Genomic DNA, 16782 nt, shown 5'->3' with positions numbered 1-16782 from the left:
AAGCCTCAAACTGGAGGAAATGCAAATTCACACCTGTACAGTTGAGGGCGCAGCACAAACCTTTCAGCTGTGCTGCCATTCTAGGACTCAGGAGATAAAAGTTCACCACTCTTACTTAAAGGAGACTAAAGAAGAAACAAATGTGTTTGTTTAACTACAGTAATTGTTGCTTAAAAGTATGGCTGAATTGGATCATCGAAGGTCAGCAGCAAACACATTGGTTAATAAAGTGAGTTTAAATATACACTACCGTTCAAAAGTTTGGGGTCAGTAAGATTTTTTTATGTTTTTAAAAGAAGTATCTTCTGCTCACCAAGGCTGCATTTATTTGATAAAAAAAACAAAACAAAAAAAAACAGTAATATTGTGAAATATTATGACAATTTAAAATGACTTTTCTATTTATATACTCTCTATTTTTTAAACTAATTTATTCCTGTGATCAAAGCTGAATATTCAGCATCATTACTCCAGTCATAAGTGTCACATGATCCTTCAGAAATCATTCTAATATGATGATTTGATGCTCAAGAAACATTCATTATTATTAGCAATGTTGAAAACAGTGTACAATTTTTTTTCCCAAAATTCTTTGATGAATAGAGAGTTCAAAAGAACAGCATTTATTTAAAATAGAATATTTTCTAACATTATAAGGCCCTGTCCACACGGAGACGCGTTTCGCTGTATACGTATAAATTTTTTATCGTATTGGCGTTTCGTCCACACGGATCCGGCGTTTTCGGAGACTGAAACCGCTATTTTTTGAAACCGGGTCCCAAGGTGGATAAATCTGAAAACGCCGCCCTTGCGTTTTCGTGTGTACGGCCAATCCGTATATTTTGCGAAACGATGATGTCATCACACCAAGTGTCAACTAGTCAGACACCGTTAAGTTACAGCAACTACATTTATGGTTTTTCATATTGTTCAACAAAGTTCTTGATTAAAAAAGAAAAAAGAAAAAAAGAAGCTGCTGTGCCTAATATTATTGTTGTATACAGCGCGCAAGGTTTATGTGCGAGCTCCAAGTCTTCTTCTCCGTTTTTAGTGTATGTCTGAGGCAGAATTACAGCGCCACATACTGGTCTGGCATGTATACTACATCGTTTTGAGTCGGTTTCAGTGGTTTCGTGTGTACGCAGATATTTCTTGAGACGACGCCGTGTTTACGGAATTTTTTTTTTGAACGGTAAAAAAAAAATATCGGATAGGGAAAGCTCTGGCTTCGTGTGGATGTGGCCTAAATGTCTTTACTGTAACCTTTGATCAGTTTAACTCATCCTTGATGAATAAAAGTATTGATTTATTTTATTTATTTCCCCCCAAAATAAAAATGTAATTCTTACTCACCCCAAACTTTTGAACGGTAGTGTTTAATGTTACAAAAGCTTTAGATTTCAGATAAATGCTGTTCTTTTGAACTTTCTATTCATCATAGCATCATGAAATAAAAATGTAAATAACTGTTTTCAACATTGATAATAATCATAAATGTTTCTTGAGCATCAAATCATCATATTAGAATGATTTCTGAAGGATCATGTGACACTGAAGACTGGAGTAATGATGCTGAAAACTCAGCTTTGATCACAGGAATAAATTACACTTTACTGTATATTCACATAGAAAACTGGAACTTAAATTCACATTTAAATTGGAATAATATTTCACAATATTACTGTTTTTGTTTGTATTTTTAATCAAATAAATGCAACATTGGTGAGCAGAAGATACTTCTTTTAAAAACATAAAAAATCTTACTGACCCCAAACTTTTGAACGGTAGTGTATATTTGTGTTATTAAACATTTAATTAGTGCAGGTTTGCGTAATAATCTGAGTTTGCATGTCACAGTTTTTATTCATTTAGAAAAATACAGTAAATGCATGCTCACATTTGGTCTAGAATTACAATAACCATGTTTACACAGCGCACAGTCAACATGAGTCAATAAATGGGAAAGCAAAGTAACTTGCATTACTTGTTTTAAATTTAAAAAGTAACTGATATTTATACCCTATACCCTTCAAAAAATACCCTTGCGGTTTTTTGAATATTCCCTTTCATGCAAGTGGGTAATATAGCCATTTGTGAATGTAAACGTTCTGCAAAGTTGTAAAGTCTAAAGTGCACAATAAAGAAAGTTATTTTCTCTTAAAAGAAAAAATCGACTCTAAACCGCCTTTACGAGTCGTTTTTGTTTCGAATCCTACTGCTTTACGGTTCTACGTCACTAGAAGATACATTTGCATAATGCTCGCCTATGTTGTACGTTGTCCACCCAGAAACAACTTGACACGCCCACAAACTGACGACGTAATTTTACTGACGACTGCTTTTCAAATCTCGGTTCAAAGAGGGATTCGCAAAACGCGTGTCATTTGAGAATCATTGAACAATGTGGTGATGTGCAATGTATATTATGAGAAAATGTAAGTGTTTTTTTTACTTTTGATGCATAATAGAGGCACTTTAAAAGCAATGCGTTACTTTACTAGTTACTAAAGTAATCTGGTTATGCAATTCACTCTGTGTAAGTATAATACTTATGATGCCAAGACATTGAGGATGCTAAATTGCAAACAGATTTTTGATATCTCAAATGGTTTCGATGTGCTGGTGTTATGACAAATTGGGTCCTCCCTCGAAATTGGGTCTCTATCAATTAATTAATAATAATAGCCTACTAAACGAATAATTGAACATCATTACATTCTTTTTATAACTGAAATATTTGGACATTTAACACTTACATTAAAGATGATTTTAAAGATGTCATTAAAGATGATGTATGGTAAGAGCAAATGCGTGTATAAACTAAGCTATCAGGCTATTTGGGTATTTGTAATGCATGTTATGCTAGTACATAAGTTACCTAATGAAGATATTAATGGTCATAATGTAGTTCACACAGCATTTATCATAACATGATTTTGTAGGAATTGTAATCAGGCACTAAAAAGAGTACCTATTAAAAGTAATTTGAACCAATGGGATCGCTTGGGGACCTAACAGAGACCCAATTTCGAGGGAGGACCTGATTTGTCACCACACCGGGGGAATAAATTGATGGTGAAAAAGGACAACAGACAGTGTCTATTATATTTTGCATGCATTGAGTGATTTAGATCAAACTATATCTAGCTGCATGTTTGGTGAAGGAGGATTATCACACGGATGTAACTGTTTTGAGTCATAATCACAGCGCCACCACCTGGTACCGGTAACTAAAGCGAAAGGCCTACTAAAAACATTATAAACACTACTATCATTTTCATCGAGACATCAGAAGCTACTGTCTTTATATTGTCTCTACATTAATTTGGAGATTAACAGTGAAATTATTACATTGTAAAATGTATACAAATCGTAATCATAATTAAATCACATAATTTTTTTATTTTATTAATCTAGTTAATTTTTTTAATCGATTGACAGCACTAGTACACTCACAATAAAACAGAACATTGTGCTTTTTAAAAATAAATAAATCAAACAGGATGCGCTTTCTGTCGTCTCGTTTCCTTTCAGTCAACTTGTTTGTGGAGCGCAAAAATGAACCAAACTCAGCAGCATACTGGCGCACAGTTTTTTTTTTTTCTTGTTTTTTTTTTATCTGTTAATTATTTAAGTCAAATATATTTCACATATCTATTCCTTTTATATAGGCCTCTAGACTATGATTTTAATTTTTTATTTTTTATAAAATAATATTATAAAATTTATTTTGAATACAATATTTTTATTTTCAATGTAACTCAATGTAACATTTTTCTTAAATCATCCTGGCGACTCATTTAAGTCTCGCGACCTACCCGAGGGTTACAACCCAGGGTTTGAAAACCTGTGCTTAGGCCCTCAAGGTGATGTGAAAGGAAGACACACCTGACTGTTACGGTGTTACGGTAGCTTGGCAACAGCTTTTCCATGTTAAGGTAGCGTGTGATTTCCTCCAAGATCAGGCGAACATCTGCATTCAAGTTGTCCACTGTGCGCACCTCATTATTAATGCTGATGGCAGGAGTCAGTGAATTTGTCAGGGCATCAATCAGCTCAGCACGATAGAAATTATCAGAAAACTGCAGTGGGGAAAGCGCATAATTACAACTGTTCTGTGATGTTTCAACTGATACAAGTAATTTATGTCAATAATTACAGCAATTTATAGAAAAACCATGAACTTTCAGCATTAGCTCCATTGGAACACTTGCATTTAGCCATATACCTTTCACAAAAATGCTCACATACTTTCACACATATGCTTTCTACAAATTGCTTTTCTTTGCTCTATTACCTTGTTCTTCCGGTTGTCATTGTACTTGATGAGGTCCAGTATAAAACTCAGGACCTCTCTGGGACAAAGGTTCTGAACATCTCTGAGCAGAGCCATGGCCACAGGCATAGTCTACAAGAAAAGAATAGTCAAGTCTACTTTAGTGTCAATCTAGCAATATACAGTATACAGCTGAGGGAAATAGTTTCACCAGCACTGCAGCTCAATACACACAACAATAAAGAGTAAAACATCCACACTGTAAACTGCAAAAAAGACTAACTATGACAACAGGTAAGTACCAAGGTCAAGAGACAATGGGATTAGGGGTCACTATACATATACTGTAGTGCATCGGTTCCCAACAGGGGGGTCGCGGCCCACAAGGGGGCCTCAACGAACTCTGTGGGGGGTCGCGTCATATTTTGAAAAGTTTTGAGCAATGAGCATCAAATAAAATCATTAACTTTTTTCTGTTAAAAATGTACAAAATGTATATAATGAGCGAGTTCATCATGAATCCATTTTTCCAATCCGTGTTTTTGTCTTATCCTGAACCTCTATGGTACACCTATAATAAGTGTTTACATTGGGACTATTTAACACTGGTTCGGATCGCTGCCGCTGCGGAGTAGCACAGTACCTGCGTGACTCGTCATAGATGTACACAGAGAGAAGTAGTTCCGGCTACAATGTTCTTCCGAAAGACGCATTATTCTGTTAATAAACGCAAGTTTACTATCGCTCGCTATAGCGCCAAAAGCGTCAAAAATAAAGCCTCACATTGATAAAGCCTCACAAATAACATGCAAGAATTGAGGTCCCAGACAGCAGTCATTTAGTAATAGCCTATATATATATATTTTTTACCTACACACCAGTATGAATATTTTTGTTATTGCATTTCAAATAGGGCCAATTTATAGGCTACTCCTAAGCCTACGTTTTTAAATTACAAAGGGCCTACTGATGTTTTTGTTATTGTATTTTCAATATTATAGGCTATTATTTGTGCATAAACATCTGGTTATAGTAAACATACCGTTTGTTTGAAAACAACATTTTGTCATCCTTGCTGCAAGCTTACAAGAGCGATAATATCATTAAATGTGAAGGGGGGCCCTAAAATATTTTCTTGGGGAAAAGGGGGTCTCAGACAAAAAAAGGTTGGGAACCACTGCTGTAGTGTACACACAGTTGTGGTTGTATACATCAGTGAAGTTAAAATAAAAAAGGTGATTGGTGCACCATGTGACAACTGAAGAAATGCAAATAAATAACAGTAATAACATTTGAAAATAATAAACTGATACAATAGTACACAGTAGAGAACCGCACAAAATATACAACTGAACAAAGATACGATTGAAATAAACAGTGTATTAAGATTTTTTCGGGTTCAGAAACTGTAATCAAATGTAAAATAACACTGCACTTTATAAATAAAATATACATTACAAATATAGTTACAATATTATTTAGTAAAAAACAGTGACTGAATTTTCTCTTTGTCTATTGTTGTTTGATAAAAGTTATTATAGAGATGACAGCAGGAATTTTAGGCTGCTGTCACTTTAAGAGCTGCACGGATCCAATATACTGTTATGAGTTTTCTTTGTCAACTATTTATGTTCCCTTCAGACATAACCGACTGTATTAAAGAGAATTTCTTGACACAAATTTGTGTGTATTCAAGAGCAAAAAGAAGCAGAAGAGAACTCAGTTCAGTATCGCGCACTGTTCAGTAAGAGAGGCGGCTTTCTGTGCGCGCGTTTTGGATATGTGCACAGCACAGAAAATAGCAAGTGAGTCTTCTTGCGCTTGAATGGTTTAAATTACATAAAAAAATGTGAAGGAAAGGAAGCTGCACTGGAAGGAATGAGGCCGCGGCACAATAATAGTTTTACCTGGATTATCTTGTTTTCATAATCGTTGGTAGTCAAAATCGAAAATAAATTAAGAATAATCGCACAGCCCTACTAACTATCTATGGACACTAAATGGCTTTTCTGAGGTAAATGTAATATTACATGACATTGTTTGCAAGCTGTTTTACTGATGCCTTTCTATGGTTGAAACACTAATTGCACGATTACATGAGACATTCGTATGATGTTCAAGTTCATGTGAAATCGAGAAATCAATATTTTCAACCCACCCCTAGTAAATTATATGGCAGGGAATGAGTTTGCAATAATTATCTAGCACAAAATAAGTAAACACTAATTGCTAATTAAGAAAAACATATTTATCAGCCACTGAAGTACCACTGGGAACCACCCTCTAGCATCTTTCCTGTGGAAGAGCTTCCTTATCTTCATCAGTGATATTTCATCCCTGCCATGAATGACTGGGTTCGCAAGGACCAACTGTTCTCCATGATACTTTTGGTTGAGGACAAGAATCAGGTGTTACCTTTTGCAGGAAGTAGGTCTGAAAATTAATGAAGTTGTTGGTCTTGACGATATTTGGGCAGCTTTTGCAGCAGAACATGCGTGTAAAGATAGACTTCATGGCTGGGGGCCCATTCCAGGTGCTCATCATGGAATTAGCAATCTAACAAAGGTAAACAAAGTTAATTTCAAACAGAAGACATTTCAAACATTATGGATACTGTTTGAAATCTATCATTTCAAACATCATGGGAATTCAACTGCACAACAAGGAAACAATACAGTGCTAATAAGGGATGTTGTCAGTCTGACTGACCTTAACAGTAATGTATACTGGTTAATTGCCACATTTATGTTTAGACATTTTCAATTACTGTCACGTTAAAGTTATAAACAAATGATTAATAGTTAGTAAGGTAGTCGTTAAGTTAAGGTATTGGGTAGGAATTGGGTGTGATTAAGGGATGTAGAATATGGTCATGCAAAATTAGGCATTATTATATGCTTTATAATTACTAATAAACAAGCCAATATCCTAGTAATATGCATGCTAATAAGCAACTAGTTAATAGTGCGAATTGGACCCTAAACTTAAGTGTTACCATCTCTCGCAATACAAGCAAAGTATGGTATGTTGTGCATCATTATTCTGCTATAATTTAGGCCTATATAATTTGCCTGCTGTAGTCTGCGTTTGGCAGTAAAAAGTCTGTATTTATTTGATCACAAATAGAGTAAATACAGTAAAACTGTGAAATATCATTACAATTTAAATACCTTTCCTATTTTTTTTTATTTATTTATTTTTTATATTATTTATTCCTGTGTCATTACTTGCCCATTTTTGTCACATGATCCTTCAGAAATCCTTCTAATATGCTCATTAGGTGCAAAATAAACATTGTTTATCATCATCACAGTTGTAAGTGGTTGTGTTGCTTAATACTTGTTTTACCTTAGCAAGACAGAAGCAGGCCTGCATGCGGACTTTATAAAAGCACTGGTCTTGTTCTAGGATATCTGTAAGAGCAAGTCGTGACGCAGGAGTGGGAAATTTTTCCAACGCTGAAATAGCCTCCTCCTGGGCCACTACATCCCTCTCAAACCGTAGTTGGTACTGCCACATGAAATCGGCCTGTTCAAACTCTACCTTCCGCAGGATGGACATGTCTGGATCAATTCGGATCCACAGCAGAGGAGAGTCAGCACTGTGACGTCAAAACAGAGGAAAATGGTTTATTGCAGGTATGATGCTGAAATTAATCAAGCTTTCTTTGACTTGGACTAAAAATAATCTGAAGGACCTTCCTATAGCCTGGAAGTGCCATGGATTCTAAATTCTGACTAAGGATATTATTTGAAAAATGTAGGCTAGAATGAAAGAAGGATAAAAAGGTAGATTCTGTATGAACCTGTTTAACCAGTGCCTGAGTTCACAGTACTGTGTACAGTGGTTGTAACCTTCTTCTCTCCTCATCCTCACCCTATGTTGTTGAGAATGGCTGATCTCTCTAGCTCCCTGTCTGAGAGACAACACTAGTCATCACAAATCTCTCTCTCACATCTCCATAATATTATGCACAGACAATCAATGTGTCAGATGTATGAATTACTTAATCACAAATGTTTGTGCTTTGAAGCAAGAATATTATCTCCCAGCTAAATTTTCAAAACGATGCGAGTTTCACCAATCATGTTGTCATTAAAAACCCACAACGAAATACAACCCCATTTCCAGAAATGTTGGGACATTTTGTAAAGTGCAATAAAATAAAGAATCTGTGATTTGTACATTTTCTTAAACCTTTATTTAACTGACATAAGTACAAAGAAAATATTTCCAATGTTTTCACTGACCAAATTAATTCTATTCTGTAAAGATAAATAATTTTGATTTGGATGGCTGCAACACACTCCAAAAATGTTGAGACGGGCAAAATAAAAGTTAAAAGATTATAGAAAACTGTTAAACTGTTTAGAAACAGCCCACAATAAGCAGGTGAATTGGCAATATGTGAGAGTATCTTGATTGCGTATAAAAGGAGCATCTCAGTCTTTGCTTGCAAAGATGGGTCATGGCTCACCACTCTGTGCCAAGTTTCATAAGAATTGTCTAACAATAAAAAATAAAAATAAAATAAATTGTTTGCAATCTTGCAGTGAGAATCTTATGTCTTTCACCATCTACCATTCATAATACTGTGAAAAGATTTGGGGAATCCAGAGAATCTCAGGCTGTGTAGGGTAAGACAAGAAGGCATCACACCTTCAAGCCCTCAGATGGCACTGCATGAGAAACCATAATGCTACTCTGTTAAATACAGCCACATGGGCTTGGGAGTATTTTGGAAAACCATCGTCACTTTACACAGTCTGCTGCTGCATCAAAAAATGCCACTTGAATCTCTGTTATGAAAGGAGAAAGCTATACATCAGTTCTATTCAGAGATGACACTGAATTACCTGGGCCCGAGCTCATCTCAGATGGTCTAGAAGTCAGTGGAAATGTGTGCTGTGGTCAGATGAGTTCATGTTTCAGCTTGTTTTAGGGAAAAACAGACATTGAGTTCTCAGTCCCAAGGACAAAAGGGACCATCCAGACTTTCATCAGCGACAGGTGCAAAAGCAAACATCTGTCATGGTATGGAGGTGCATCAGTGCAAACGGCAGGGGTAACTTGCATGTGTGTGAAGGTATCACTGACATGGAGGCATATATTCAGATTGAACAGAGACTTCTAATGGCATCAAGATCACATCTTTCCTGGGAAGCAAGACAAAGCCAGGCCTCATTCAGCATGTGCTACATCAGAGTAGTTTATAGACACTACACCACAGAGTGGATGTGCCTGCCTGCAGTCCAGATCTGTCTTTTATGTAAAATGTATGGCCCATCATGAAAAGGAGAATCAGACAATGATGACCACAGACTGTTAAGCAGCTGTCTTCTATCAAGCCAGATTGGGTAAAAATTCTACTTGAAGTTAGTATCCTCAGTTCCCGAACAATTAAAAAAGTGTAATTAAAAGGAAAGATGGTGGGACACCGTGGTAAACATGCCACTGTCCCAACTTATTTGGAGTGTGTTGCAGCCATCAAAATCCAAATGTGTTTATCTTTACAAAATCCAAATAAGTTGATCAGTGAAAACATTGGAAATCTTTTCTTTGTGCATTTGTCAGTTAAATAAAGGTTAAAGATAATTAACAAATCACAGATTCTTTATTTTATTGCATTAAACAAAATGTCCAAACCTTTCTGGAAATGGGGTTGTATAAAGGGACAATCATCAAAAGACAGAGTTACAAAGGTAAAAAGCCATGGTAGTTTGTATGTCTAAAAATGACTTAAAGGTGCTCTAAGCGATGTCACGCGTTTTTTAGGCTGAAACATTTTTTGTCACACACAGCAAACATCTCCTCACTATCCACAAGTTGCCTGTTCCCTGAACACACTGTAAAAAAAACATGGTCTCTGTAGACAGCCCAGGCTCCACAAACAGCAACAAAAACAAACTGCGCCAACCTGCACCACGAAACATAACAAACAGTGTTCCAGCCAATAACCGACAAGAATGATTTGGGGGTGGGGGTTGGGGGGTTTAGTGCGCATGCACATGAAGGGGGGTGTGTGGGAGTGGAGGAGAGAGAAGCATGAAGAGGGAAGTTAGCTAGAGGAGCTAACTGTCTAGGACATCTCTGTCCTAGACAACGACTAACGTTAGAATTATATTCTCTTGAATTTTGATATGGCCGACACACGACCAAAGAGACGACGTTCCGATGAACAAATAGAAGAGGGAAAAGGAGAAGGAACGCGCGAAGTCCCGAATTTACATCGGAAAAGCCTGTTTCAGGAAGCACGGAAGGGAGGGGGAGGGGACGGGATGAGGAAGAGGGAGGGTCGAGCTAGCCTCTGTTTTGTTTGACAATACTTCGAACGTCAACAAGAAGTGACGTCACCCAACATCGCTTAGAGCACATTTAACTCAGCCATGGTGGTTTGTATTTACCGTATTTTCCGCACTATAAGGCGCACTTAAAAGCCTTTAATTTTTTCAAAAAACGACAGTGCGCCTTATATATGGATCTGGCGCCTTATATTAATGTCTGTAAAACAACCGCTGACTTAAACCTTTTGTTTATACTTTCGTCTGGCACCGGAGCGCGATCGAGCCTCCGCTGACTGCGCGCGCACCTCCCCAAACAGACGAGGCATTTATACTTGACGCAACTGTTTTGTTTTAGACTGAACACCAGACCATACAACTGATTTAGACGCGCAAACTGGGTGCCGGTGTAATGAGAATGAGATGTACTAATATCCGTCTGCTCGGGCAGATTCGGCTCAAAGTCGTGCATCTTCGGATGCGGAGGCGCGCGCGCTGTCACAATGACGTCATTTTGCCGCGCGCGCGCCTCCGCATCCGAAGATGCACGACTTTGAGCCGAATCTGCCCGAGCAGACGGATATTAGTTTTTTATTACCTTCGCGCTCATGCGGATGCGTCGAGTATAAACAAGGTTTTACAGCTCAGCCACTTGTTTTTTCATATTTTTTTGCAAGTGGTAGATCTTGGTTTACATTTGGACTTTGGATGTGATCTTAGGCTTGAAAAGGTTGGTGACCACTGCATAACGCAAACCCAGTCAAACGTTTGACTGCAGTATCTTCTATTCTATGCGCCTTATAATCCGGTGCACCCTATTTATGAAAACAGTTCTAAAATAGGCCATTCATTGAAGGTGCGCCTTATAATCCGGTGCGCCTTATAGTGCGGAAAATACGGTAACATCACACTCTAACATGGCTTTTAAAGATCTGACACCCAGGGGTGGAAAGAGTACTGAAATATATACTGAAGTAAAAGTATAATTAATTTCCAAAATTTTTTGTGTGAGTAGAACAAGTACTTGTCCAAAAAACTACTTGAGTAAAAATAAAAGAGTAGCTTATTTAAAAGTATGCATGATTAGTGAGTACTGAGCTGTGGCTCCTGTTTGTCAGAAAGAATTAAGAATATCTATATCCTGCAACAGTTTTGACAGCCAACTTTTTTAAATACATAACTTATCAGTGATACAATGTATCTACTTCCAAAAAAACAGGGAAAGACTATTACAGAGTGGAAAGATGATAGTTATTTTCATTATGCACTTATCACCATTTTATATTATAATGTATGACAAAAATAGATTTAAAATCAGTAGTAAGGCCTTAATAAACACTGAACGAGCTATAGCTGCACATAAAATATTAATGTTCAGAACAGTGCAAAGAATACAAAAACCTCTAGAAACTCTTATGTGAGTTCAGCATCTCACACAGAGATTGGTTAAAAAGACATGGCGGCAGTTTTATTGTTTTGTGATAAAGAAATGAGAATCACTAATAATATCAAACAGTTTATCTCACCTACTGCAATGAAATAGTGAAGATAGTGAGCTAACATGAACTAGATTGTAATTCCATTCCACTGAACAACAAACAATTTAAACCTAAAGGCACATTGTTCTAAAAGGGGGGCATCATCCCCCACCCTTTACACAGCTACATTTACTCCAATTGTTAGCCTGATAATATCATTTGTAATGAAAATTTTGCATTATATATAGAAGTATTGTCACCGGGGAAAACTTTTCCCAAAAAATAAAAATAATTTTGAATAAAAATACATTTAAATTCAAAGAGCCGCCGCGGCTCCACTCTGGCTGGAACAAAAAAATTTTTACTTGAAAAATGTTTTGCACAAGTGCACTCACTAAATGAAGGTGGATTGTATGAAATGAATAAAAACAAAACATTATAAACGAGCTGTAGTTTTATCACATCTCACGCTGAAAGAGATGCAGTATAATGCCACTGGAATAAAGAGCCTAAATTCAATCGGTTTATCATAAAAAGTGATTGTGTCTCTTCAGAAAATTTGGACTAAACCACTCAATTCATATGGATTAGTTTTACGATTACTTTATGAACTTTTTGAAGCGTCAAAGTGGTAGTTGTGTAGCTGTCAATGAAGGAACAAAAAACTCTCAGGTTTCATTAAAAATATCTTCATTTGAGTTGAACGAAAGTCTGACGGGTTTGGAACAACATGAGGGTGAGTAATTGATCACAGAATAAAACATTTGGGGTGAACTATCCCTTTAATTACAGCAACATGAATATTTGTAATTCATTACTTCACACCGCTACTGACACCAGTGTTGTGGGCATTAGCGGGTTAAATTAAGAGCTAATTCATTATTACTTACAGTGGTATTTGACAAGTATTTGATACACTGCCGATTTTGCAGGTTTTCCCATTTACAAAGCATGTAGAAGTCTGTAGTTTTTATCATAGGTACTCTTCAACTGTGAGTGACGGAATCTAAAACAAAAATCCAGAAAATCGCATTGTATGATTATTAAGTAATTAATTTGCAGGCCTGGCTAGGCCACTCCAGGACCTTGAGATGCTTCTTACGGAGCCACTCCTTAGTTTCGTAAAACCCAGCCACGACCCATCTTCAATGCTCTTACTGAGGGAAGGAGATTGTTGGCCAAGATCTCACGATACATGGCCCCATCCTCCCCTCAATAAGGTGCAGTCGTCCTGTCCCCTTTACAGAAAAGCATCCCCAAAGAATGTTTCCACCTCCATGCTTCACGGCTGGGATGGTGTTCTTGGGGTTGTACTCATCCTTCTTCCTCCAAACACGGCGAGTGGAGTTTAGACCAAAAAGCTCTATTTTTGTCCCACATGACCTTCTCCCATTCCTCCTCTGGATCATCCAGATAGATGGACCATGCGCTGGCTTGAGCAGGGGGAACTTGCGTGCGCTGCAGGATTTTAATCCATGACGGCGTAGTGTTACTAATGGTTTTCTTTGAGACTGGTCCCAGCTCTCTTCAGGTCATTGACCAGGTCCTGCCGTGTAGTTCTGGGCTGATCCCTCACCTTCCTCACGATCATTGATGCCCCACAAGGTGAGATCTTGCATGGTGCCCCAGACCGAGGGAGATTGACCGTCATCTTGAACTTCTTCCCATTTTCTAATAATTGCGCCAACAGTTGTTGCCTTCTCACCAAGCTGCTTGCCTATTGTCCTGTAGCCCATCCCAGCTTTGTGCAGGTCTACAATTTTATCCCTGATGTCCTTACACAGCTCTCTGGTGTTGGCCATTGTGGAGAGGTTGGAGTCTGTTTGATTGAGTGTGTGGACAGGTGTCTTTTATACAGGTAACGAGTTCAAACAGGTGCAGTTAATACAGGTAATGGGTCTCATTCATGAAACATTTGTAAATATATGAGTAAATATGTGAGTGATTTGCGCGTAAAGAGACCTTCCCGAAAACTCTTCCCCGATTCACAAATACTTCGCAAACATCAGATGTGATAGTGAAATGTGTGTGTGTTAATGAATTCCAATCAGACGCGCGTGCACGCTCATTCTCAATTACCATAAATCCCGCCCATTAAATCCAACTGACAACTATATATGGGCATCATATTATGACACCAAACGAAGGATTTCAACATGTCTTCTCAAAAGCGAATGAAAAAGAGAAATTTCTCAGATGCAGAAATTTAAGTTTTATTATCAGAAGTTCATTCAAAACACCACATTTTATTTTCGAGCATACATAGTGGCGTATCAGGTCCTAAAAAAAGGAAGCTTGGCAGCATATTACAGATGCAGTTAATGGAGTTTCATCTGTTAATCGAACAGTCCCAGAAGTGAAAAGAAAATGGGTCGACATGAAGCTTGACTGCAACACTTGTGACTTGTGTTCCGTTTGCAGATGCTATTACTGGCTCTCATAATAAAAGTAAAAAGAAAAACCGTATGTAATTACTATATATAATATTTTTTTCAAAATGCTGTGTAAATATGTACCCGATTAAGGTGAATTAAAATGCAGCCTTATTAATGAGCAAAACGTTCAGATTTTAAACACACTATTTAAATGCGTGGCTGGGAGCAGGTGTAGATTTCTTTCGTACCAACTAACATTTGGAAAATACGAACATTTTAATGAATCCGAAAATTTACGCCAGAACCACTTTACACACGATTTACACAAAAATTCATTCTGCTCGTGTTTCATGAATGAGACACAATGAGTGGAGAACAGGAGGGCTTCTTAACCCTCTGAGGTCTGAGCTGTTTTCTGGGCCCTGGAGGTGTTCTGACATGCTCTGACATTTGTGTTTTTTTCTGTTACTAGTGACATTTTCATGGCTAAAGTCTAATTACACTGTATTCAGCACAAACTCTGCTACAATAATATATCAGCAGCATGTATGTAAAAGTTTGTAGTTTTGAGATAATGGCATTTATGCGTGGTTTGTGAAAATACAAAAAAAAATTCTCACTGAAATAAGGCCATGAAACCCATACTGATTATTTCTTCACAAGACTTTTGAAAATTGTATGACATAGCCTAGAATATTTGCTCCAAAACTATGTGAAAATCACCCTGACTGCTCATTCAGATAAGACAATATATTGATTTAAAATTTCTAAGACGTGTTTTGTGTGACAAAGCCATATGCGAAGAGGCGTGATCATCTCATGAATATGTAAGCCTTCAACACCTGAGAAGGACAAAAACACTCCCCTAACTGCCCTATTAGGAGCGATCAGGCCCTGTCATTCAGAGCAACCTTGCACAAAGAATGAGGAGATTTAAAAAAGAATGGCTTTTAGATTGTTTGGATTTATTTACAACACAACACAATCCAAAAATACAAATGACAAAAGAGCACATTGAAAACAATGATCCAAAGACAGAGACCTTTGTGCCATTCCTAAAAACATTGTACATACCTTTCATTTCCAAGGTGTTTGATTTTCACTTTACCATGTTCATGTACAGAGACTCATGTGAATGTTGAAGTCAGCAGGACTCAGTTGCATCTGGTCCCTGAAAGAAAAAAAAAAAAGAAAAAACTGTGAACATACTGATATCAAGAGAAACTATAGGGCTGCACGATTTTGGGAATAGATTTTAGATTTTTCTGGTTAAAATTTCTTTTTAAAATTCACAGAATACACACACACACACGTTTCCAACAATATATAATGAACACCAGGTTTGTTGTGCCTTGTAGGCATAGGCTACGCAGTGCTGCATAAAATAATAATAACAATACATTAAATCTTCCAAAAGATTTCAAGAACAACTACGCTAGAGAAAAATATATTGATTATCATGTGTTACTTCAAATGTTTCCATTCGTTATGATGATATGAAATGAGATAATAGTAAAAACATAAAGCCTAATGTTTGGTGCATTTTTCCTTTCAAACGCAATCGCGCTCCAAAATATGATACATTAAAACCCACAGCGCGCTCCAAAATATGATACATTCAAACCCACAGCGCGCTCCAAAATATGATACATTCAAACGCCATCGCGCTCCAAAATATTAAACATTATGGTTATACATATCTATGTTTGAGCAGATATCCACAAACAGTATTTAACAGGAAACACGGGTCTAAATAGTATAATATTCACCATATATCTAGCAACAGATCAACTGCAATGTGAAGTTTATGCAACAATACCATAAACTAATAAGTAAGAATTTCTTACCTTACATCTTTCTTGTCTTCAAATAGCGTTCTTCTTCTTCTTAGGTAAATCCAATGTAAGCTCAGACGTGTCTTCCAAACTCGACGAAAAGCAGAGACTTGTGAAGTTTTTTGGTGTTTTGTGTTTGAGGTAACGAGGGCGTTCGCGTCCCATGTGGAGATTTGCATGTGAATCTCTTTTGCGCGAGTGGGCGTGTCGAATTAAAAAGTAATTAGCAAGCGTTTGAGATACTGGACATCCTGTTGGTTTTATACAAATGACTTAAACAGAGAATATTTGTTTTCAGTTTGAATCCGATCATTTAAAAGTACACACTTAAATGTGTATAAAGGTATATGGCTCATAAATGTGTGAGAAGTATTCGCTGAGTTTTGTTTCAGTTTATAGACGTGCTCAAGAAAAAAAAGTTCACCGCGACAGAGAGGCAGAACGCACACCCGGTTTATTTTCTTTATTTTACAAAAGCACAATGTTTTGATTTGATTGTAAGTGGACACATACAAAAGTAGAAATATCACAGATTAT

General features: G+C 37.0%; 1 protein-coding gene across 2 annotated transcripts in view; it reads right to left on the bottom strand.

The window, feature by feature from the left end:
• Positions 1-16782, bottom strand: part of taf2 (TAF2 RNA polymerase II, TATA box binding protein (TBP)-associated factor) — a 63413-nt gene that overhangs the window by 15498 nt on the left and 31133 nt on the right. For both annotated transcript variants that reach the window (XM_082149494.1, XM_082149493.1), the window contains exons 16-19: positions 7625-7877; positions 6692-6832; positions 4298-4408; positions 3889-4082 (exon numbers count right to left, since the gene is read on the bottom strand). In XM_082149494.1, coding sequence (XP_082005620.1) covers positions 3889-4082; positions 4298-4408; positions 6692-6832; positions 7625-7877 — 699 coding nt within the window. The remainder of the gene's footprint in view (positions 1-3888; positions 4083-4297; positions 4409-6691; positions 6833-7624; positions 7878-16782) is intronic.

This window comes from Leuciscus leuciscus (assembly GCF_965113295.1).
Source record: "Leuciscus leuciscus genome assembly, chromosome: 20".
In the NCBI taxonomy this organism is placed as follows: Eukaryota; Metazoa; Chordata; class Actinopteri; order Cypriniformes; family Leuciscidae; genus Leuciscus; species Leuciscus leuciscus.
The sequence above is the reverse complement of the archived record's forward strand: the minus strand, read 5'-3'. Positions and strand labels throughout refer to the sequence as shown.